The 24235-nt window shown below is 41.7% G+C and overlaps 2 protein-coding genes across 3 annotated transcripts; one reads left to right on the top strand and one right to left on the bottom strand.

Annotated features, from left to right (window-relative positions):
* Window positions 1–2815: 2815 nt before the first annotated feature.
* LOC143517625 (tripartite motif-containing protein 16-like) lies at window positions 2816–8651 on the bottom strand. The gene is made up of 6 exons (XM_077010340.1): window positions 7855–8651; window positions 6908–7003; window positions 6466–6699; window positions 5626–5785; window positions 4057–4110; window positions 2816–3970 (listed from the first exon to the last, which is right to left on the bottom strand). Exons 1-6 carry the CDS (start codon window positions 8584–8586, stop codon window positions 3444–3446), a joined length of 1803 nt encoding a protein of 600 aa, XP_076866455.1. The 5' UTR covers window positions 8587–8651; the 3' UTR covers window positions 2816–3443.
* Window positions 8652–10774: 2123 nt separating this feature from the next.
* On the top strand, window positions 10775–19319 carry polr2f (RNA polymerase II, I and III subunit F). 2 transcript variants are annotated; one of them, XM_077010342.1, is made up of 6 exons: window positions 10775–10933; window positions 11442–11511; window positions 12467–12597; window positions 13134–13205; window positions 18057–18163; window positions 18344–19319. In XM_077010342.1, the coding sequence occupies exons 1-5, from the start codon at window positions 10914–10916 to the stop codon at window positions 18145–18147; spliced, it is 384 nt and encodes a 127-aa protein (XP_076866457.1). In that variant the 5' UTR covers window positions 10775–10913; the 3' UTR covers window positions 18148–18163; window positions 18344–19319. The 2 variants fall into 2 exon arrangements, with proteins under 2 accessions (XP_076866457.1, XP_076866456.1); XM_077010341.1 differs by having other exon boundaries at window positions 18057–19319.
* Window positions 19320–24235: the final 4916 nt, after the last annotated feature.

Raw genomic sequence — 24235 nt, 5'->3', positions numbered from 1 at the left:
ACCGTCTCCCCTTCAGAACATTAACATTGACATTAACCAAATTAAATGACATCTCATTATTGTCAAGATATTTCTTTTAGAGTCATCTTTTAGACATAGATTAAAACCATCAGGTTTCATAATCTGGATTATAAATATGAACAGCCCTCAGAGTTCTGTAGCTCGTACCAGGAGAACAGATTCACAAAACACGGGTGTCAGGAAAGAGTTCCAGAGTTTAATGATAATACATGTAGTTAAATACAGAAGAAAGAAGATGTGTCTTAACACAATTGGTTAAGAATAATAAAACATATGTATGATTGGTGTAGACTGGATCTAGGGGTAATGGAAAAGTACAGGGAGAGAGAGAGAGAGAGAGGTTCTAACTGAGGAGCGGACACACAGATATGTCCAGAACTCTTTTGTTTTTGGGAAGGGTTTTTGTTTAGGCTGATTCGTTCTGTAACGCGGGGTGTACAGAGCGGTACACACGCGTAAGAAAACGAAGGGAGAATAGAACCCAAATGCCGTTAGGAACAAATAGGGAGAAGTGCTTATCACATAGACACGCGCGAACAAACAGAAAACACAACAGAATACCACTCCGCATACACTCAGAAGTAAAACGAAACTCACCAGGACGCGGAAAACTCAACGCGTAGAAATGCAATACTAAAACCGTGAAGACACGGTAGGAAAATAAAGGTAACTGAAAGAACGCGGAAAAAGTCAACGCGCAAAACGAACTAAGGAACCCAGGGGAAGTGGCTGGCCAGAGGCGTACGCCGCAACAAAACAAAAACCCTTCCCAAAAACAAAAGAGTAACTGACAGGAAGAGATAAGGTTGGTGGAAAACTTGAGATGGGCCAGACGTGGCGCAGGAGGTAGGAATAAGTAAAGGTAAAAGATAGAGACAAGAGAGGGCTAGAAAAAGCAAGAGTAAGGTGGCGAGACACCTTAGGAGCGAGACAAGAGAGAGAAGGCTGAGTACGAGACGGCATGAGACCAAAACGAATCAGCAATGATCTGTCTCCAAACGCTTCCTTATGAAGCCATGGCAACAGGTGAGACAGATCATTGCTGATTGCGCTGCTGGAGTCTAGGACTGGTTCGGGTGCCCCTAGCGGACGTGGACGGCACGGCATCCGAGCCAGCCCTGACAGTTTGCGGTGTCCCACAGGGTTCGGTTTTGGGCCCTATTCTTTTTAACATTTACATGCTCCCTCTTGGCAATATTATCCGTCAACATGGCCTTCAGTTTCATTGTTATGCTGATGATATTCAAATCTACATTAGCACTCAGCCTTCAACTGTATTGCCACCTAACGCTCTGCTAGACTGTCTGGCTGATATTAAACACTGGATGCTGAACAATAATAAGTCAGAAGCCATGCTCATTGCTACATCATCTACCCTCAATAAGATTGGTCAGACCAGTTTTTCCATACCTGGTTTTATTAAATCTGCTGTGGCACAGGTCCACAATCTTGGTGTCATACTTGATTCCACCCTCTCCCTTGAGGCACACGTTAACAACATTACCAGAATAGCCTTCTCAGAAACATAGCTCGCCTACGCCCTTCCCTGTCTGACTCTGTCTGATCCTTTAGTGTTGTGGGCCCTAAGTTGTGGAACTCTCTCCCTTTATCTCTCCGCTCCTGTACATCATTGTCTGTTTTTAAGAAGCTCTTAAAAACACACCTTTTTGAATGTGCATTTTAGAAGGTTTACATTGTTTCTTTTATTTTATTGATGTTAACTGTTTTACTTTTGTTATTATCAATTGTTGTTTATTTTTTTATTGTTTAAAATTGATCTTCCGTTTGTCTCTTATTTTATTCTGTAAATGCCTTGGGTGGCTTGAAAGGCATCTAAATAAAATTCTATTATTATTATTATTATTATTATTACTACACAGCACAACTCTTAAAACAGCACTGCACCCTCCTGTTTAGAAGGAACAGGGTGTAGTTCAGTATTACAGCCTCAGGGCTAAACTTCCTGTAACATGGGAGTTTCTGTGCTAGTGCTTCCCTGTGTACCAAAGGTGACACTGCACTCCTAGCCAAGATTCCTACAATTCCAATAGAAACAAATGTCACTGTCACGTAGGGCTACGCCCCCCTCTCCTAGCTGTCACTCCGGTTTCCCTGTTCCTCGTGTTTGTGTTGTTCCCTGCTCGTTGACCCCGCCTTGTTGTCTGTTTCTATGGTTTCCCCCGTCTGCCATGCCCATGTCGTCATTGTCTTCACCTGTGTCTTATAGTCCCTGTGTTCCCCTAGTCTGGTATCGATTGTTTTGTTCTGTCAGTCAGTGTTGTGCTTTGTTCATTTGCTCATTCTGTGATTTTGATGTTCTTCCCCATGTGATCTCCGTTTGTTCCTGCCTGGTTTGTGAGTTCTCCTTGTGCTGTGATCATGCCTGTTTACTTGTTTAACCTGGATGGCTCTCCCATTATGACCCCTGCCCTTGACTACGACTCTGATTATGGAATTCCCCTCATTAAATCTTTCTCTCCTCAGCATTTGTGTCCGCCTCCTCGTCCACAACGCGTTATGCGTTACAGTCATAGTTCTTCCTGTAGATTAATGGTGCTCTAGTGCTACCACTGAACAATTCTTATTAATCATCTCTCATTGAACTTTATTGAACATAATCTAATCCTGTCGATATGCTACAGGAACCCTATAACAAAACAAGTTCATCTAAAAATCATATTTGATTTACTGATGAACATGTTGAAAATATTTACATTTCTATTCATTTCTGTTGGCCTCTAATCGTAGTATTCTGTAAGATTCATAAAAGATTCAACATGAAACACTGTTGTTTAAATAATTTATTATTCAATACATAAATACCACTGGATAAATAATACATTGTGACACTGATATAAGACTCAGTTTAATCTAAATTAAAATAATAGACCAACAATGAATTAAGCAAACACACACACAAAGAAAAATACATAAATTGGACAGTGTGATGGATAACAGTCCCACATTCTTTGGTAAATTTGAAATTAGAATAGATCATCATCAGCATTGTTAATGAATGTAAGAATGAAGAATGAATGATTATTTCAGATCAATCAGAATCCCCCAAGATTCCTTAGGGTCATAAAACTTGTCTGGATATCAAACATTTTGTAACGGGGGACAGAAGCAGCAGACACAGGAGGTACTGCTGGGTCGACTTTAATTTCCATCTCCATCATAGATACAGCTCAACTCAAAGCAGGTAAATGCTTACAAGTTACAAGACCAGTTCCCTACCACAGGACCATGACTGTACATTAATAACTATTAATGAGCAGGTGTACATCAGGTGTTTATTACAGATGTATTTTGTCTCTGTCAAAGCAAAGATATATCCTCTTTACAATTACCAGTAATAATGTATAAACATATTATTACATGTATAATCTATTAATAATACAATCTAGAGAACCACAAACACATTATTTGGGATTACACAACCTCACAGTTGAACCCAGACCAACACAGAACCCAGCGTAGAGGGGCTGAGTGAATGTGGTGTGGACTGTGTGTAGGAGACTCATTGTGTCAGAGACTCTGTAGAAGGACAGAGTTCCTGCACTGTGATCCACATACACTCCTATTCTGTATGGCTGTGGGTCTGAGATCTGAGTCTTAATGTTTTTGTACCAGAAAGAGAGAGTGGGAGAACACACCAGACTCCAGGACTGAGGGTTGAATCCAAACCCACAATCATAACCATTTCCTTTCCTGCTGATCTCTTTATATGAGACTGATATGGACACACTCCCCCAATTATTCCACTCAACCTCCCAGTAACAGCGTCCACACAAACTCTCTTTACTCAACACCTGAAGCCAGTAGTCAAATCTCTGTGGGTGATCAGAGTATGTCTGGTTTCTCCCACTCAGTGTAACTACTCTGTTCATCTCAGACAGACTGAGGCGATGGTGTGCTGTTTGGGGATCCAGACTCAGCTCACAGAAATCTGAAACACAGCATTTCTGGTTTTTATTTTCACATTCTAAATGTTTAATACCAGCAAAAAAGGGAATGTGTGTATTTGTGTGTTACATTTCAGGAAATCTTCTCTGGTCTTTGAGGGTAAAATCTTCTGAACTGGTGGAACTATTGAGAAACAATCAAAAAGGTCCAACAGAAAGTGGTCAGATTAACAGTGAAAGTATGTGGATGGATTTTATGTGTCTTTAAAGAAAACATTTTCTAATGTTTCTGTTAAAATCGACTTTGGAATTCAGTCACTGTAATCAGGAATATTCTCAACTTTATTCCTGTATGTTTCTGTCTTGTGTTTGTCTTCAGAGGTTCTGATGTGGGTTCTGAGAGTCTTAATTATTTAGGAGTTTTTACACTCTAAACACTCTAAAATCCACTGTTAATCCTAACACTATAAACAATCTCTAAACACTCATATAAACCACCATTAACCATAACACTTCAAAACCACTATATAAATACTCTATTAACCACCCTAACACTCTATCAACCACCATTAACCCTAACACTCTCTGGCGATTTACAGTAGGTCATTTCACATGGTCTACTGGTGGTCAAAGCCTTGGTTTCAGTGTTCAACTCAGTTGTAAGCCCTGAGAGCTTGCACTTTGGCATAAGGAAAGCTATTTTTCACTCTTCCAGGTTGAAATCTTTGTTAGGTCTCTTAATGTTTAGTTTCAACTGGTTTGGTGATGTTTTGTCATTTTATATTTGTGGTTTGAATTACAAATTGTTTTGCCAGTTTTTATTTGTGGTTCAAATTACACTCATAAAGCACGATGTCACATTTGAGGGCAATTTAAAATAGCAGTGTGGATTATGAGGAGGTGTTATCAAGGGCCAAGACGACAGCAGGACTGTAACCATGTTCAGAAGATCGGTGAAGAATCTTATATTGTTAGCTTTATGTTTTATTATACGAAGAGTGTCCTGATGAGGTTTGAAAACATCTGGTGTAGAAGTTCTATGGAAAATTACGAAGTTAAAGTTTTTTTCCTTTAAAATGAAAATCTGTGAATCTAGTAGATGAGCAACTAAAACACTGAGCTTTTGTGTTTTGGATTTTCTGGCTACATTAGAGTCTGTAGTCAGAAGTGTTTGTGCTACACTAGTGTCTGTAGTCAGAAGTGTTTTGGCTACAATAGTGTCTGTAGTGTCAGTCAGTCAGTCCAAATGTAACATTGCATGAATAATATTTATCAGTAGAGACATTTTAAATCCCTTCAATTGAGTTTATGTTATAGCATTCTTTATCCTGCGTTCTTTATTAAACAAGTAGACAGGGCAGTCATGGCCTGGCGGTTAGGGAACTGGACTTGTGACCGGAGGGTCGTGGGTTCGATTCCCAGACAGGCCATGACTGAGGTGCCCTTGAGCAAGGCACCTAACCCCAACTGCTCCCCGGGCGCCGGGCTAGGGCTGCCCACCGCTCTGGGCACGTGTGATCCACAGCCCCTAGTAATCACTAGTGTGTGTGTGTGTTCTGACTGCACAGATGGGTTAAAAGCGGAGGACAAATTTCGATTGGGGTGTAAAAATCACAATTGACAAAATATGGCACATTTCATTTTTTTTCATTTCATTTCACATTTCCATCATGTTTCAGAAGAGGACAGATCCTATTACCATGTGGAGAGATTTTGTTGAAATCCTCCTTACAGAATTCATCTATTCGCTCTTTAAGATTAGAGAGAGATTTCTTCACTCCATCAAATGATGGATGTTGATGGACAGAGATGTTTGGTGAGATCTTAGATCCAGAAGAGAAACAGAGAGACTGGAAACTCTACAAAGAGAAGAAAATATAGTGGAGAAAGATAAAGGTGAACATGTAATGAACAGAGTAATGAATGATCTCACAGTTCTTTAGACGGTCCACTACTTAGAAGGCAAATGAAACAGGTATAGAATTACAAAAGGCAGACACAAAATTAACAGCAACGTACCAGACAAAAAACTGCGTATCTGGCTAATTGAACCTCATTACAAACAACATACACACATGGCAAAACCAAACACAAACACAAGGAACGAGGAAACAAGGAAATGAAATATGATTGACAGGTGGGGGCGGGGCCAGGCATGAGACCAATCAACTCTTTAGTGGCATAAAACCTGTCCAGTTCAGGATGTTTTATTGTATTATAAAGGTAACGTGCCAAAGATACAGACCAAAAATGTACAACATGATAAGACAAACAATAAGGACTATAAGCATTTTTACTATTTCCCTAATAATCATGAATGAGCACTAGGTGTGTCTAACCCTAACCCTAACCCTAACACTAACACTAACCCTAACCCTAACCCTAACACTAACCCTAACCCTAACCCTAACACTAACACTAACACTAACCCTAACACTAACACTAACCCTAACACTAACACTAACCCTAACACTAACACTAACTCTAAATCACAATCTAGGGTTAAGAACATGTTCCTCTGTATCTGAGTGTTTGTTACCTGGAGGAAATGGATGTGATCCTCTGTGTAGGAGAGCTGCTCCAGCTCAGTGTCTCTCCTCTTAAGATCAGTGATCTCCTGATCCAGTTGATCCAGGAGTCCTTCAGCTGGACTCAGTTCAGCCTTCTCCTGAGCTCTGATCAGTTCTCTCACCTCACAGCGCTTTTTCTCAATGGAGCAGATCAGCTGAGTAAAGATCTTCTCACTGTCCTCCACTGCTGTCTGTGCAGAACACTGTTAGGAGACACAGACAAGATGGAGGTTCATTTAAAGCTGAACTATCATTCACTCTCCTACTGTGACTCTGGATGACTTATAGAGCCCACTGTGGTTGTGTAGAATCCCAAAGTGTGACAACACTGGTCTCCTCACTAACTGAAGGAGGAGAGGTCTGTCTGAGCTCTGAAGTAGCTGCTCCAGCAGTTCTCTGCTCAGTTCTCACCTTCAGAGTGTCCACAGCCTGCTGCAGCTCCTGGACCTTCTTCTCTTTCTCCTGGATTCTCTGCTGGAGTTTCCTCTGCTCCTCCTTTAATCCACGCTGTGGGTGAACAATATATTCATCTTCTAGTGAATTATAGCTAAGAGGTTTGAATACTGATGGTGGCTAAATTGGTTCAAATCTCTCAGCCACACGTGCAGGTGAAGAAGCAGTGAAATACTGGATGAGTGATGACTAGGCAGTGTTCACCAACAAGTCTGACAAGATTTTATACCAACACTCATTACTGAGATTGCATGTATCACCTGCTTAATCACAACATTAAACATGAAGTTAAAATGAATTCAGCTACTAAAATGAATTTAAATCCTTTTATTGATTAATGTAACTGTTTCCAGTAAATTAGTTCATTTAATGAATGCCAGGCAGAATAGTCCCTCCCACACATTTTCACCACATCTGGCCCAGTAGCCAGATAGCCAAAGGTTTGGGCACTTCTGGATTAATGTAACTGTTTCTAGATCAGAAATGCATTTATTATTGATTAATGTAACTGTTTCCAGATCAGACATGCATTTATTATTGATTAATGTAACTGTTTCCAGATCAGATATGCATTTATTATTGATTAATGTAACTGTTTCTAGATCAGATATGCATTTATTTTTTATTAATGTAACTGTTTCCAGATCAGATGTGTATTTATTATTGATTAATGTAACTGTTTCCAGATCAGATATGCATTTATTATTGATTAATGTAACTGTTTCCAGATCAGACATGCATTTATTATTGATTAATGTAACTGTGTCTAGATCAGATATGCATTTATTATTGATTAATGTAACTGTTTCTAGATCAGATATGCATTTATTTTTTATTAATGTAACTGTTTCCAGATCAGATGTGTATTAAGTATGAACTGAATGTCACAGGTTTCTGGTTCTCACCTGTTTCTGGGCTCTTTCTGTAGCAGCTGCCACTGCATCGTGACCTTTGTGGTCCTCCATCGTGCACATAAAGCAGATGAAGCTTTGGTCAGTACGACAGTAGATCTTCTTCACTTCATCATGCTGTGAGCAGAACTTCTGTTGTATCTGTGAGGAGACTTTGACCAGTGTGTGTCTTTTCAATCCAGGAACTTCATAGTGAGGTTGGAGATGAGTTTCACAGAAGGACGCCTGACACATCAGACAGGACTTGATGGCTTTGTGTTTTCTCCCAGTGCAGAAATCACACTCCACATCTCCAGGTCCAGTGGAACAGAGAACGGGAGGAGCAGACTGGAGATCTGTCTTCTTCACTTCAGACTGGATATATGTCTTCTTCACTTCAGACTGGAGATATGTCTTCTTCACTTCAGACTGGAGATATGTCTTCTTCTTCAGATCATCTTGGGGTTCTATCTTCTTCTTCAGTTCAGCTTGTAATTCTTTCTTCCTGTGTGTCTCTAGCACTGTAGCCAGCAAGTTGTTTCTACGTAGAAGTGGTCTTGGAGTGAAAGTCTCTCTGCACTGAGGACAGCTGTAGATTCCCCTCTGATCATCCTGATCCCAGCAGTCAATAATGCAGCCCATGCAGAAACTGTGTCCACAGGGAATAGCCACTGGGTCCTTCAGTAGATCCAGACAGACTTTACATCTGAACTGGACATTATCTAGTGATAAACTGGTGTATTCCATTTTTCTGTATTCCTACACTAAGGGACAACCACTCTGTGCTCAGTTCAGTTTAGTGTGAAGGGCAGTCCTTGTGCTGTGTTTGTTGGAGTATTATAGGCGGGGGGGGGGGGGGGGGGGGGGGGGGGTAAGAGGCAGAGGGGTGGAGCAAAGGCAATACCAAGAATAACATCAGGTGTTAATGGAAAAGTGTGAGTGTGTGAAAGAGTGTATGAAGAGTGTATAAAGACAGGGTGTGTAAGAGACAATGATTGAAGATCACCTATACAATAAAGGTATAAGGTTTTTTTATATAGAAATATTCCATATATCATGTGTGTGTGAGAGAGAGGGGTGGGGTTGGGGGGTTAGACTTCTCTTTTAAAATTCACTTCACATTTAAATAACTGACTAAATAAACTAATTACGCATCTATTTTTGAAAGCATTCATACTTTGTATCCGAGGACTGTGCTGTGTCCCTCTGCTAAGAAGCGTGTTTTGTGTCCCTCTGCTACGAAGCGTGTTTTTGTGTCCCCCTGCTAGGAAGCGTGGTTTTGTGTCCCTCTGCTAGGAAGCGTGGTTTTGTGTCCCCCTGGTAGGAAGCGTGGTTTTGTGTCCCCCTGCTAGGAAGCATTTTTGTGTCCCTCTGCTAGGAAGCGTGGTTTTGTGTCCCCCTGCTAGGAAGCGTGGTTTTGTGTCCCTCTGCTAGGAAGCGTGGTTTTGTGTCCCCCTGGTAGGAAGCGTGGTTTTGTGTCCCTCTGCTAGGAAGCGTGTTTTTGTGTCCCCCTGCTAGGACGCGTGTTTTTGTGTCCCCCTGCTAGGACGCGTGTTTTTGTGTCCCCCTGCTAGGAAGCGTGTTTTTGTGTCCCCCTGCTAGGAAGCGTTTTTTTGTGTCCCTCTGCTAGGAAGCGTGTTTTTGTGTCCCTCTGCTAGGACGCGTGTTTTTGTGTCCCTCTGCTAGGAAGCGTGTTTTTGTGTCCCTCTGCTAGGAAGCGTGTTTTTGTGTCCCCCTGCTAGGAAGCGTGTCCTTGTGTCCCTCTGCTAGGACGCGTGTTTTGTGTCCCTCTGCTAGGAAGCGTGTTTTTGTGTCCCTCTGGATGCTCCTTATTGTAGTTTTAACATTACATATGACAGCTTCAGACTTAATCAGAACTGATTAATTATAAAAAGTTTTAGATTAACTCATAAATACTCTCAAAATAATATACACTTTTTAACCAACCATGTAAAAATAATCTAGTTAAACGTACATAATTGACGTTGTCAGGTAAAATACATTCAACCCAGTGACATTAGGTTAATTTCAACTGAGGTAATGGTGGAAGATGTTTGGGAGGGATTATGGGATTATAAACCTCTCAGCGTTTGCCCAACGAAATTATATAGAGTATACATTGTGGAAAAAAAATCATATATACAACTTTGACATAAACTATTTATATTTGTCTAAGAAGTAAATTTAGGCATAAACCATTCACTCAAAATGCCTTTAAGACTTAATTATCCAAATTTTTTAAAAGTCAAATACATGCAGTGACCAAAAACTACATTTCCCACAATGATGTTACACGTGAAGGGACGGCGTCTCGACCGGTCTCTGGTCTCGACACTGCAGCGCTAAGGAGTAAACCCGGTATGACTTCTGCGTTATGAAGCGGTGGCGGTTGTCGGCATTTTAGCCTAAACACGAGCGAATGTGCCAAAAGGCATCAAGAAAAACAACAAATTGCCAAAAATTAAAAGTCAAACTGCAATCGCAACAGAATGTGTTCACAAGCACAAAGGAAGCGGCAGTAAAAGCTGTTTTTGTTGTAGCTGAATAAATCGCTGCGCTTTTAAGTCTTTTTCAGAGGGAGCGATTTTGAAGCACAATTGCTGTTTTCACAGTTATTTGATATTTCAAGTTTTGAACAAAGTAAATGTGATATTTTTGATGTTGTTTTTCTTTATTCACTTGGATAGTTTGATCGTTGATTGATGGAGTAATGTGGGTTTCATAACCTAACAAAAGGATTTATGTTATAATAGAGCAACAAGTAAACATATTTTTATCTATGCAAATATATATGTAATATTTGTAACTTGAATAATTTAATAAATTCTGAGTTATTTAACATTAAGGAGTAGTTACATTTATAAGTTACATATGACCTGTCTTACAGTGTTTACTGCGTTCCGGAACCTGGTGCACACGCTGCGTGTTCCTCTACGAAACGATTAAATGTGAAGCCCAACCGGAAGTAGTTGAAATTCGTGAAAGTTCGTCGTGTGTGTCGACATATTTAGTGTGGTGGGAAATATTGAAGCAGTTTGTTACGTTCCTGTATCATATACGCTTATATAACAAACATGTCTGACAACGAAGACAAGTAAGTGTTTTCTCACTCACTTAAAGGTTTTTAATAATGTTCCGTTGAATATTATCAGGCGCGCGCGGTTCTGTGCGGTGATTGTGGAGGAGATGCGACATACATACACACACACACACTCTCACAGACACACACATACACACAACACATATACACACTCACACACATACATACATATACACACACATACATACACACAACACATATACACACACGCACTCACACACACAACACATATACACACACGCACTCACACACACACATACATACACACACACACACACACACATACATACACACTCACACACACATACATACATACACACACAACACACCCATACAAAACCACACACACACACCACAGACACACACAACACACACACACACAAAACCACACACACACACTACCAGCACATTAACATGTGAGGGTATCAGGATAGAGACTCTCGCCATGTTGAACTGCCTCTACACACACAGCCGGTATAAGCAGGTTTGTTCTGTCCTGCAGTTTTGATGACGGAGACTTCGATGATGTGGAGGAGGACGAAGGACTGGACGACCTGGAGAACGTGGAAGATGTAAGCGGTCTGGTTCGGTACTAACACACATACCGGTCTGGTTCGGTACTAACACACATACCGGTCTGGTTCGGTACTAACACACATGCCGGTCTGGTTCGGTACTAACACACATGCCGGTCTAGTTCGGTACTAACACACGTACCAGTCTGGTTCGGTACTAACACACGTACCGGTCTGGTTCGGTACTAACACACGTACCGGTCTGGTTCGGTACTAACACACGTACCGGTCGTTCCTTGGCCGCAGAAGTAAAGGTGAAGCGGATTGAAGTGCTCTAACCTTACCCCCAACTACGTTCATCCGGTGTTCTTCCTGCCTGTGTCCCCGTGCCTGGCGGGCATTTCTGGAGTGTGTTTATTTTACGTTCTACAGCAACAGTGGCAGCCTCGTTTTCTTGCTTCTGATATCAACTTATTCTTTTAACAATGGCTTCTAATGTCAGTCCAGAGAGAGAGAGAGAGAGAGAGAGAGTGTGTGTGTGTGCGCGCGCGCGCGCACGCGCAGGGTTGCCAACTCTCACGCATGGAGCGTGAGACGCATTTGACCGTCTTCACACGCCACACTTACGATATCTCACGCCAAAAAATAAAATCTAGTTTATTTACCTCTGATCCACATCTATGATTCAATGAGTTACTAGTTCGCTCTGGCGCCAACCACTGGCGATGGATAGATCGCGATATAATACTTAATTTGTGTCCATTTTACACCCCGCCCGTCAACAATTTACACTCGCCACCCCCTCCAGGTTCAAATCTCACTCCAAGTGATCTTGAAAAGTTAAGTTGGCAACCCTGGTGTGTGTGTCAGTCAGTCCGTCCAAAGAGCATGTGTGTGTGTGTTGACTCACCAAACGTGTCCAGCTGATGAGGTCAGAGAAATAGGAAAATTTAACTAAAAGTGGGTTGATTGATTAAAATAAACATGGATAAACGTGTGTGTGTGTGTGTAGGAGGATCAGGAGAATGTGCAGATTCTTCCTGCGGGCGACGGGCAGCAAGCAAACCAGAAGAGAATCACCACCCCCTACATGACCAAATATGAAAGAGCACGAGTCCTGGGCACACGAGCGTTGCAGATCGCGTGAGTCACACACACACACACACACACACACACACACACACACTACATATATGCACACTGCTCACATACCCATGCCCTGCAGACAGAGTCACACGCATGTACACACGCACACACATGTACACACACACACACTACATATATGCACACATGTAGAGGTGTTCTCTGTGGCTGGACTGATTGTACTGCCCCCTGCTGACTGGAAGGAATATTTCAAACAGTTTCCAGTTTTCTACTGGGATAAAAGAACTGGATATGAGAGCATAAGACGGAGGACAGAGATCTTCGTCCACCACCAGACATACAGACACAATCATTCCTGCACACTGACTGCTTTATTAGAGTAGACACCACTGGGTATGCAGACACACACACACTCATCCTCACCAGGGCAGTGTAGGAGGAAAACCTAACCTACACAGATACAGGGACAACATGGGAGCCACTTAGATAGAGACACACACAGTTGAGAGGCTGGCACTATCTGGGCAAAATTTGGACACCTCCTTTCTAAAGTGAAATCACTTCCTGTCCCACAGGATGTGTGCGCCGGTGATGGTGGAGTTGGAGGGAGAGACGGACCCCCTGCAGATCGCCATGAAGGAACTCAAGTACGACACCCTGCCTCTCCTGCGCCCCCCACTGCCAGCAGGGATTACTGCAGCAGTGGTGTTAGGCGTGTTAGTAGAGGTGTTAGTAGGAGTGGTAATAGCATTGTTAGCAGCAGTGATAAGCAGAGCCGGAGTGACTAATCGGGAGATTCGGGAGGATTCCCGATGGGCCGGCTCATGTCAGTCTCTAGTTTGGGAGGGAAAAATAATTTTGGGCCGGATTTGGGCATGAAACTCCCGGGCTGAAAAAGTGTCCCACTCCGGCCCTGGTGGTAAGTACACACAGTAGTGGTGGTAGAGGTGTTAGTAGGAGTGTTAATAGTATTGTTAGCTGCAGTGATAATTACACACAGTACTGGTAGTGTTTAGTAGAGGTGTTAGTAGGAGTGTTAATAGTATTGTTAGTAGCAGTGATGATTACAGTAGAGGTGTTAGTTGTGGTGTTAGTAGGAGTGATAATTACACACAGTAGAGGTGTGTTTAGTAGAGGTGTTAGTAGCAGGCATGAAAATCTGTCACCTTTTGGTGTTTATATATATATTAATTAATTAATTTTTATATTGACTTAATAAGCAAACGGAGCACTTCCGAAATTGGCAATTTCAATGACAGTGGCCAGCAGTTTCCGCCCAGAACCTTCATAGAGGCCAAATTGCTTTAATATGAACGTTCTTCATTCATGTTATTCATTTATTGCTAAGCGGGACGAGAAGCAGGACCTAGTGCTATCTACGCCGGGACAAGGCAGAAGAGCGTACATTTACCACTACATTTACCAGATCGTATATTTACCACTACATCTACCAGATCGTACATTTACCACTACATTTACCACATCGTACATTTACCACTACATTTACCAGATCGTACATTTACCACTACATTTACCACATCGTACATTTACCACTACATTTACCAGATCGTACATTTACCACTACATTTACCAGATCGTACATTCCCCAGTGGATTTAATTGGGTTAGTAATGGTTTCAATCGTTTTCATATTTTACTTTCGTAAAACAAAGTTACTGCCGTTCGTTTTCATATTTTGCGGTAAAACAAAGTTACTGCCGTTCGCTACAACTTGCGTTGAACACTGTCAGAGCTAGCCACAAGCTCTTGTGAAAAATAGGTAGATATGCCTATTAAGTTCGCGTCAACCCTGTGTAGTTAACGGTGACATAAAATAGGACGTAATGGTAATCGCCGTATCCCCGTGCCGTCACCTGTCACCACCCCCACCCCCGGTCTTCTCACCTTTTACCCCTGACCCATTTTCATGCCTGTAGTAGGTGTGTTAATAGTATTGTTAGTAGCAGTGATAATTACACACAGTAGACGTGTGTTTAGTAGAGGTGTTAGTAGGAGTGTTAATATTGTTAGTAGCAGTGATAATTACACACAGTAGAGGTGTGTTTAGTAGAGGTGTTAGTAGGAGTGTTAATAGTATTGTTAGTAGCAGTGATAATTACACACAGTAGAGGTGTGTTTAGTAGAGGTGTTAGTAGGAGTGTTAATATTGTTAGTAGCAGTGATAATTACACACAGTAGAGGTGTGTTTAGTAGAGGTGTTACTTGTGGTGTTAGTAGGAGTGTTAATATGGGCAGTCATGGTCTGGTGTTTGGGGAACTGGTCTTGTGACCGAAGGGTCGTGGGTTCAATTCCCAGACCTGAGGCCATGACTGAGGTGCCCCTGAGCAAGTGCATATGTGTGTGTTCTAACTGCACAGATGGGTAAAAGCAGAGGACAAATTTCGATTGCAGTGAAAAAAAATCACAATTGACAAATATGGCATAATTAAAAATAGTAATGTTAGTAGCAGTGATAAGTACACACAGTAGTGGTAGTGTTTAGTAAAGGTGTTATAGGAGTGATAATTACACCCAGTAGAGGTGTTAGTAGGAGTGTTACTAGTATTGTTAGTAGCAGTGACAAGTACACACAGTAGTGGTAGTGTTTAGTAGAGGTGTGTTTAGTAGAGGTGTTAGTTGTTGTGTTAGTAGGAGTGTTAATAGTAATGTTAGTAGCAGTGATAAGTACACACAGTAGAGGTGTGTTTAGTAGAGGTGTTACTTGTGGTGTTAGTAGGAGTGTTAATATGGGCAGTCATGGTCTGGTGTTTGGGGAACTGGTCTTGTGACCGAAGGGTCGTGGGTTCAATTCCCAGACCTGAGGCCATGACTGAGGTGCCCCTGAGCAAGTGCATATGTGTGTGTTCTAACTGCACAGATGGGTAAAAGCAGAGGACAAATTTCGATTGCAGTGAAAAAAAATCACAATTGACAAATATGGCATAATTAAAAATAGTAATGTTAGTAGCAGTGATAAGTACACACAGTAGTGGTAGTGTTTAGTAAAGGTGTTATAGGAGTGATAATTACACCCAGTAGAGGTGTTAGTAGGAGTGTTACTAGTATTGTTAGTAGCAGTGACAAGTACACACAGTAGTGGTAGTGTTTAGTAGAGGTGTGTTTAGTAGAGGTGTTAGTTGTTGTGTTAGTAGGAGTGTTAATAGTAATGTTAGTAGCAGTGATAAGTACACACAGTAGAGGTGTGTTTAGTAGAGGTGTTACTTGTGGTGTTAGTAGGAGTGTTAATATGGGCAGTCATGGTCTGGTGTTTGGGGAACTGGTCTTGTGACCGAAGGGTCGTGGGTTCAATTCCCAGACCTGAGGCCATGACTGAGGTGCCCCTGAGCAAGTGCATATGTGTGTGTTCTAACTGCACAGATGGGTAAAAGCAGAGGACAAATTTCGATTGCAGTGAAAAAAAATCACAATTGACAAATATGGCATAATTAAAAATAGTAATGTTAGTAGCAGTGATAAGTACACACAGTAGTGGTAGTGTTTAGTAAAGGTGTTATAGGAGTGATAATTACACCCAGTAGAGGTGTTAGTAGGAGTGTTACTAGTATTGTTAGTAGCAGTGACAAGTACACACAGTAGTGGTAGTGTTTAGTAGAGGTGTGTTTAGTAGAGGTGTTAGTTGTTGTGTTAGTAGGAGTGTTAATAGTAATGTTAGTAGCAGTGATAAGTACACACAGTAGAGGTGTGTTTAGTAGAGGTGTTAGTTGTGGTGTTAGTAGGTGTGTTAATAGTATTGTTAGTAGCAGTGATAAGTACACACAGTAGAGGTGTGTTTAGTACAGGTGTTTGGATGATGTTAATAGTATTGTTAGTTAGGGATGTCCCAATCCAGCTTTTTGAACCTCCGATCCGATACTGATATTTATTTGCGCTTCCGATCCGATACCGGTACCGGCCTATCCGAGCATGTATTAAAGTTTAAAGTTATTTAGCTAACTGTTGTCAAGCTCATGTTGAAAAGCGTTTTACTCTTGATAACAAGTAGCCAGCTGAATTAGGTGTGTTCAAAATAGGCATTTTCTCGTGCCTGCCGATCCGATACCGATACGCATTTTTTTGCAAATATTAGCTGCCGATCCGATCCAAATATCAGATCGGGACAAGCCTATTGTTAGTAGCAGTGATAAGTACACAGTAGAGGTGTGTTTAGTAGAGGTGTTAGTAGGATGGTGGTTTGTGTTTAGTAGAGGTGTTGTGGTGTTAATAGTATTGTAGCAGTGATAATTACACAGTAGAGGTGTGTTTAGAAGAGGAGTTAGTTGTGGTGTTAGTAGGATGCTGTTAAGTGGTTTGTGTTTAGTAGAGGTGTTAGTTGTGGTGTTAGTAGGATGGTGTTAATTACATACAGTAGATGTGTGTTTAGTAGAGGTGTTAGTTGTGGTGTTAATAATATTGTTAGCAGTGATAAGTAGTGGTAGTGTTTAGTAGAAGTGTTAGTTGTGGTATTAGTAGGATGGTGTTAGTTGTGGTTTTAGTAGGATGGTGTTAGTTGTGGTGTTAGTAGGATGGTGTTAGTTGTGTTAATAGGATTGTGTTAGTAAGATGGTGTTTCGAAGGATGGTGTTAGTTGTGGTGTTAGTAGGATGGTGTTAGTAGGATGGTGTTAGTATGATGGTGTTAGTATGATGGTGCTGGTAGGATGGTGTTAGTTGTGGTGTTAGTAGGATGGTGTTAGTATGACGGTGTTGGTAGGATGGTGTTGTGGTGTTAGTAGGATGGTGTTAGTTGTAGTGTTAGTAGGATGGTGTTGTGGTCTTGGTAGGATGGTGTTGTGTTGGTAGGATGGTGTTAGTTGTGGTCTTGGTAGGATGGTGTTAGTTGTGGTGTTGGTAGGATGGTGTTAGTATGATGGTGTTGGTAGGATGGTGTTGTGTTGGTAGGGTGGTGTTAGTAGTGGTGTTGGTAGGATGGTGTTAGTTGTGGTGTTGGTAGGATGGTGTTAGTTGTGTTGGTAGGATGGTGTTGGTAGGATGGTGTTGGTAGGATGGTGTTAGCTGTGGTGTTGGTAGGATGGTGTTAGTATGATAGTGTTGGTAGGATGGTGTTGTGGTGTTGGTATGATGGTGTTGGTAGGATGGTGTAAGTTGTGGTGTTAGTAGGATGGTGTTAGTTGTGGTGTTAGTAGGATGGTGTTAGTTGTGGTGTTGGTAGGATGGTGTTAGTTGTGGTGTTGGTAGGATGGTGTTAGTATGATGGTGTTGGTAGGATGGTGTAAGTTGTGGTGTTAGTTGGATGGTGTAAGTTGTGGTGTTAGTAGGATGGTGTAAGTTGTGGTGTTAGTAGGATGGTGTTGGTAGGATGGTGTTGGTAGGATGGTGTTGGTAGGATGGTGTTAGTAGGATGGTGTTAGTATGATGGTGTTGGTAGGATGGTGTAAGTTGTGGTGTTGGTAGGATGGTGTTAGTATGATAGTGTTGGTAGGATGGTGTAAGTTATGGTGTTAGTAGGATGGTGTTAAGTGGTTTGTGTTTGTCCTGCAGGAGCAGGAAGATCCCCATCATCATCCGCAGGTACCTGCCCGACGGAAGTTATGAGGACTGGGGCTGTGACGAACTCATCATCACCGACTAATCACACACACACACACACACACACACACACACACACACACACACACACACACACACACACACACACACACACTCATCATCATCACCGACTAATCACACACACACACTCATCACTGACTGATCACACACACACACACTTATCATCACTGACTGATCACACACACACACTTATCATCACTGACTGATCACACACACACTCATCACTGACTGATCACACACACTCATCACTGATCATACACACACTCATCACCGACTAATCACACACACACACACACACTTATCATCACTGACTGATCACACACACACACACACACACTCATCACTGACTGATCACACACACACACACACACACTCATCACTGACTGATCACACACATTACTGATCATACACACACTCATCACCGACTAATCACACACACAGTCATCATCACTGACTAATCTCACACACACACACTCATCACTGACTGATCACACACACTCATCACTGGTCATACACACACACACACTCATCACCGACTAATCACACACACACACTTATCATCACTGACTGATCACACACACACACACATCACTGATCATACACACACTCATCACCGACTGATCACACACACTCATCACTGACTGATCACACACACTCATCACTAATCATACACACACACACTCATCACCGACTAATCACACACACACACACACATCACTGATCATACACACACTCATCACCGACTGATCACACACACACACACTCATCACTGACTGATCACACACACGCACTCATCACTGATCTCACACACACACACACACACACTGATTATCATTGACTGATCACACAGACTCACTGACCACACACACACTGATCATCATTGACTGATCACACACATACTCACAGACTCACTCATCACACACACACACACACACACACACACACACACACACACACACACACACACACACACTCTCTTGAGTGTTGATAGTGTGTGTCCTATCAAAGGAGATGCAGGGATGTGCTGGACCTCATTCCTCACACTGCACTGTGGCTGCAAGTGGGTCTCCAGCCACTAGAGGGAGCCGGTTGTATTTACAGAGTACCTAATGATGTCTTTGAGGAATATTCTTCACTGTATGAAGTGAATCTGTTTTTATTAATGTATACAGTAAACATTTTGTATAAAAGTTTTTTATAGTGTGTTTGTGTTTTCTTGGATGCACGTTGAAATCCCAACTTAACAATTTACCTGAGGCCTGTTGGGGGAGGGGCTCGTCAACAGCTCTACTGTGATTTATGATTTCATTTAGAAACTGGTGAGCTGTGTAGTGGTGTTCTGTCCTGGATCTGGTTCTCACTACACCTGGTTTAGTGCCTACACTGTTCATGGTGTGATTGTTGTACTTTACCTACGTGGTCTGGGTGTCCTGTGCCCTCCTGGTTCCTGCCTGCATGTTGACTAGAAGAGTGATCACATTCCTCCATTAAATGAACAGGACGTGTCTCTTGAGTGGTGAGTTCCTGTCTAGGAAATCAAGTTTAAACAATCTCTTACAATGTTTAGATCCCCCAATAGTCTGCAGTAGAGTGATGGAGCATGTGAGTGTGTGTAGGCCACAGCTCATTCTCTCCATCTCTCTCTCTTTGTCTCCCTCTGTCTTTTTCTACTTGACCTGAATGAGTCTGTTTGTTCAGCATAAAGTATCACACAGCTGATTAAATGAGGGGAATTGGGAATCAGGCTTAGTCTGTAACGCGCACACACACTTGCAGGAATGTGTGTATAAAGACCCCAGGGCTGGCTGGTGTAGGAGGCAGCAGCCTGCCTTCTGCCCCACCTCCTGCGACGTGGAGGTTTGGGGAGGTGCAGTATGGCAGGCTGTTTTAACATAAAATGGGCTTCACCCAACTTACATTACAGATATCTGTAACTACATTACGGATATCTGTATATTTAATTAAGATATCTCTAATTATATTTTAACTAGGTAAAATGTCCAATTACATTCTGACTAGTATTCACCGTTGATTTGTATGGAGGCTCAAGTTCAAGATATCTGCTATTAATTACTGACTATCTGAACGTACATTTCAGATATCTACAATTAAATAATTACTAGTCATAAAGTAAATTACACATATCTCGTTTTTTGCTCTGACTAGATATTATTCTAATTAAAGATATCTTAAACATACTCATTATTTAAGATAACATATTTTTAGTTATCTGACACTAAGATTTGACTAGTGCTAACAGGCCCGTTGACAGTCTTGCTGGGGCCCGGGACAGGAAAGTTTCATGTCCCCCCTCCCGGCTTACGTCATTTGAATTTCCTCTGTAGCAGACAATCCTTGTGTTGGGTCATATAGTATATAATATAGCCACACATCAAAGCTGTTTCTGACAGCTGACTGGTTTATACTTGACGCATGGCGAGCGGCACAAGGGTTCGCGCGGCGAAAATGACGTAATCGCAGTGGCACCACAGTCGTGCACCTCCGCGCGCCGCGTCTCAGCCCAATAGGCCCTTTTCACAACAAAGCGGAAATACGTCACCGTCGGGTAAAACAAGTTCCTGTACTCGCAGAAGATAGTTGTTGTCAATTCACCTCAGCATGGAGCGTGTATTTACTTCATCCCTGTCGTCGCTGTTGAGACTGAATTTTGAAGATGTTTTCAGGATCGTTGGAGAACATTCAACAACGAAGGGTTCCAAGTTGAATAGAGTCTACAAATTGTTTGTAGAAGAATTTAGTCACTCATACCAGGGTAAGCTAACACCAGCTAGCAATAGCAAGATAACCAACTAACTGTTATTTAACGTATAGCTAGTTCCATTAGTCATCCTACAGAGTGGTAAAACAGTCTATATTGTTATGATATATATTATAATATTACGAATGATACTGACAGCTTTAGTTAACAATATCTAGCTAGGTTAAGCTGGGCGTACACTGTGCGATGTTTGGCCCATTTTCAGAAGATTTTTCACTCGTGCGACTATTTTTGCGATCGAGCCGAGTTTTGGTTCAATCGCGTGTCGTGCATCGTATAGTTTACACAGGTAAACGAGGAGCGATTTACACCTCACGACCGACTCCTGATCAGAAATCGCAGCGTCGCAAGAATATCAAACATGTTTGAAATTCAAATTGCTCCTCGTGAGAGTATCGCACTGTTGAAGCAGCTCCACGAGCCGACTTTCCCTGCGATTTAGTCGTACAGTTTGAGCTGGAGCTGAGTACACGATTTAAAATATCGTACAGTGTATGCCCAGCTTTAGCAAGCCAAGTAACGTCAGCTATTAATTGTTTGGTTTACATCAGTATCAATAAAGTTCATGACACACACCAAGTTATTAAGTGTTGTTGTTTATTCAGTGTCCAATATAGTCAACAGCAAAGTGATGGTCAGAGCTGGATGAGCTAGATGCTACCGGATCAGAGCTAGATGCTAGCGGATCACAGCTAGTTTCAGAGCCGGTTTCAGTGGAACAGTTGCTGTCCGCATTTGAAAGAGCAAGACGTTCGTGGTGTACTCCCAGCCGAGAGCTTGCTCTTTTCTAGCTAGATGCTAGCGGATCACAGCTAGATGCTAGCGGACGTACGTGTACTCCCAGCCGAGAGCTTGATCTTTCAAATGCGGACAGCAACTGTTCTACTGAACCCGGCTGGGAACAGTAACAGTACCAACTGTTAGCCGCGAGCTTCCTACTATGTAGTCTACAGCAGTGAAATGCTGGCTACACACAAAGATACTCCGTATCACAAAGTTTTCCCCTTCATCTCTCCTAATTGCACAAACCCATTTTCTTTTTTGCTCGTCGTCAGCCGGAAAACCATGGAAACTGAGATTCGGCTGTTTTTGCTTTGAGATCGAGCACCCTGGTGCACTGCAAAAGCTCTTGTTCTTGGACTCTGCCATTATTTAATGTGTAACGGAAGTAACTTTACCCTGCGACGAGAGCTTCTAGAAGAAAAAATGCGGAAGTGTGAAAAGGGCCTATGAACAAAGTCGTGTTTGCAGGGTTCATACACCTTTATAAGGTGGAATTCAAATATGGTGGAGTGCAAATTAAATATCAGATATCCTGAAAGTAAGTAATGACTAGGCAAAACAAAGGGATATACAGAACTGTTTTTTTGACAAGTCAAAAGTCATTTAAAGATATCTACAAATAAATTAGATATCTTGAACATTTTTTATCTAGAGGTTTTTTTTTCCTGTTATCTTGAATAATTATTCTGACTAGTCGGAACGCGTTTGTAAATATCTTCAATAATCTTTCTGTCCAGTCAATACATCCCAGATTTACATAGCATTTTGGCGCCAAGCTTGGCACTCTTTGTATTTGCTAATCAGTGGTCTGTATGCGATGTCAGGACAGTCAAACTTTTTTTTAACACGATTTGTAGTGCCGTATAATCCATACTGTTGAGCTCTTTCAAGATTGTGGCATGTTCATACTATTTTTTCAAGAACAGCTAACGCCATTTCAGCCACCCAAAATTCCGCAGGCAGCAGTTTGGACGACTCGGTGACATCACAAAAGGGGCGTAATGCATGCACTTCTATAATTCAGATATCTAAAAATGTTGTTTTGACTAGTCATAATTACGTTAGAGATATCTTGAATAAGAATTACGGATGTGTGACTCTTAAAATGATGAATCCAGTGACGTCATTTTAGATATCTTCAAAGCCATTTTGATCTGTCAAATTGAAATTGAAGATATCTTGAATTTTTCTTGTTACTAGGTAGAATATAAATGTAGATATCTTGAATTGTTATTCTGGATCGTCAGATTGTAATTGTTACTAGTCAAAACTAATATTTAGATATCCAGAATGTAATTACAGATAATCAGATGAAGCCCATTTTATGTTAAAAGGGCCTGCCATATGCACAGAGTTTTTGCGAGAGACCGTATATATAAGGAGAGAGACCCCCGCTCTCCTTTCCAAGAAAAAACAGCTTGGCCAGCTCATCTGTATAGCACTTTTGACACAGCTTTAGGAAGCAGTTACAACCCGTGAATCTATCTTTCTTTATAGCGCGAAGGTAATTATTCCTATGCTGAATAAGAATCCTTTGGTTTGAATTGCGCTTAGCACAAAGCATTCTAACTGAAATAAATTTTCGCGCTAAATAATAAACTATGTATTTGTACATTACATTTACATTTACGGCATTTAGCAGACGCTCTTATCCAGAGCGACTTACAAAGTGCTTTGCTTCTGATCACAGAATACATCCTAGGAAATAGTACAAATAGGCCAGAATTCAAGACACCATTGAGTCAGACTACTACTAAACTACAGGAGTCAGTATCATTACCTAGTGTTTTGCAAGTTAGACATTTGCCTAGAAGCACAAATAACCATAAACAGACATACAATTTAAGAACAACGGCAAGTGGTATCAGCTGAATTAGTGCTCTGGTAAAAACTCAACGAACAGGTGAGTCTTCAGTCTACGCTTGAAGATAGTAATAGACTCTGCAGTCCTAGCAGCTAATGGATGATCATTCCACCATCTTGGAGCCAGGACGGAGAATAGTCTGGAGCTTTGTCTTCCATGAGACTTTAGGCATGGAGTTTCAAGTCGAGCCAAGCTTGAGGTTCTAAGTGTTCGCTGTACAGATCGGCTTTTTAGGGAGGGGCCAGTCCATTTTTGGCTTTGTAAGCAAGCATCAAGGTTTTATATCTGATGCGTGCCACTACTGGAAGCCAGTGAAGAGAGCGTAGTAGAGGAGTCACATGTGAGAACTTGGGTAGATTGAAGACCAGTCATGCTGCAGCATTCTGAATTAGTTGTAGAGGTCTGATGACCCGTAGAGGAAGACCTGCAAGTAGGGAATTGCAGTAGTCCAGCTTAAAGATTACTAGAGACTGCACAAGCACTTGAGTAGCTTCCTGTGAAAGGAAGGGTCGTATTCTCCGTATGTTGCAGAGGAGAAATCTGCAGGATCTGGTCAGCTTTGAAACGTGTTGAGAAGGACAACTCGTTGTCCAACGTTACACCCAGGCTTCGAGCAGTTTCTGATGGTGTTAACAAGATGTTCTCAAAGGAAACTGTGAGGTCGTTGTGTGTGTTTGGGGTTCC

The sequence above is a fragment of the Brachyhypopomus gauderio genome, chromosome 6, assembly GCF_052324685.1.
Source record: "Brachyhypopomus gauderio isolate BG-103 chromosome 6, BGAUD_0.2, whole genome shotgun sequence".
NCBI classification, from domain to species: Eukaryota; Metazoa; Chordata; class Actinopteri; order Gymnotiformes; family Hypopomidae; genus Brachyhypopomus; species Brachyhypopomus gauderio.
The sequence above is the reverse complement of the archived record's forward strand: the minus strand, read 5'-3'. Positions and strand labels throughout refer to the sequence as shown.

What these genes read in the sequence shown, in the direction of transcription:
- LOC143517625 (XM_077010340.1), bottom strand. Translation starts at nt 8,586, where the DNA reads ATGGAATACACCAGTTTATCACTAGATAATGTCCAGTTCAGATGTAAA. An exon ending in AGGCTGTGGACACTCTGAAG is followed by an intron (nt 6,700 to 6,907) that starts GTGAGAACTGAG and finishes GTCTCCTAACAG; the next exon opens with TGTTCTGCACAGACAGCAGT. An exon ending in CAACAAAATCTCTCCACATG is followed by an intron (nt 4,111 to 5,625) that starts GTAATAGGATCT and finishes GTTTCTCAATAG; the next exon opens with TTCCACCAGTTCAGAAGATT.
- polr2f (XM_077010342.1), top strand. Translation starts at nt 10,914, where the DNA reads ATGTCTGACAACGAAGACAA. An exon ending in ACCTGGAGAACGTGGAAGAT is followed by an intron (nt 11,512 to 12,466) that starts GTAAGCGGTCTG and finishes GTGTGTGTGTAG; the next exon opens with GAGGATCAGGAGAATGTGCA. An exon ending in ACACGAGCGTTGCAGATCGC is followed by an intron (nt 12,598 to 13,133) that starts GTGAGTCACACA and finishes CCTGTCCCACAG; the next exon opens with GATGTGTGCGCCGGTGATGG.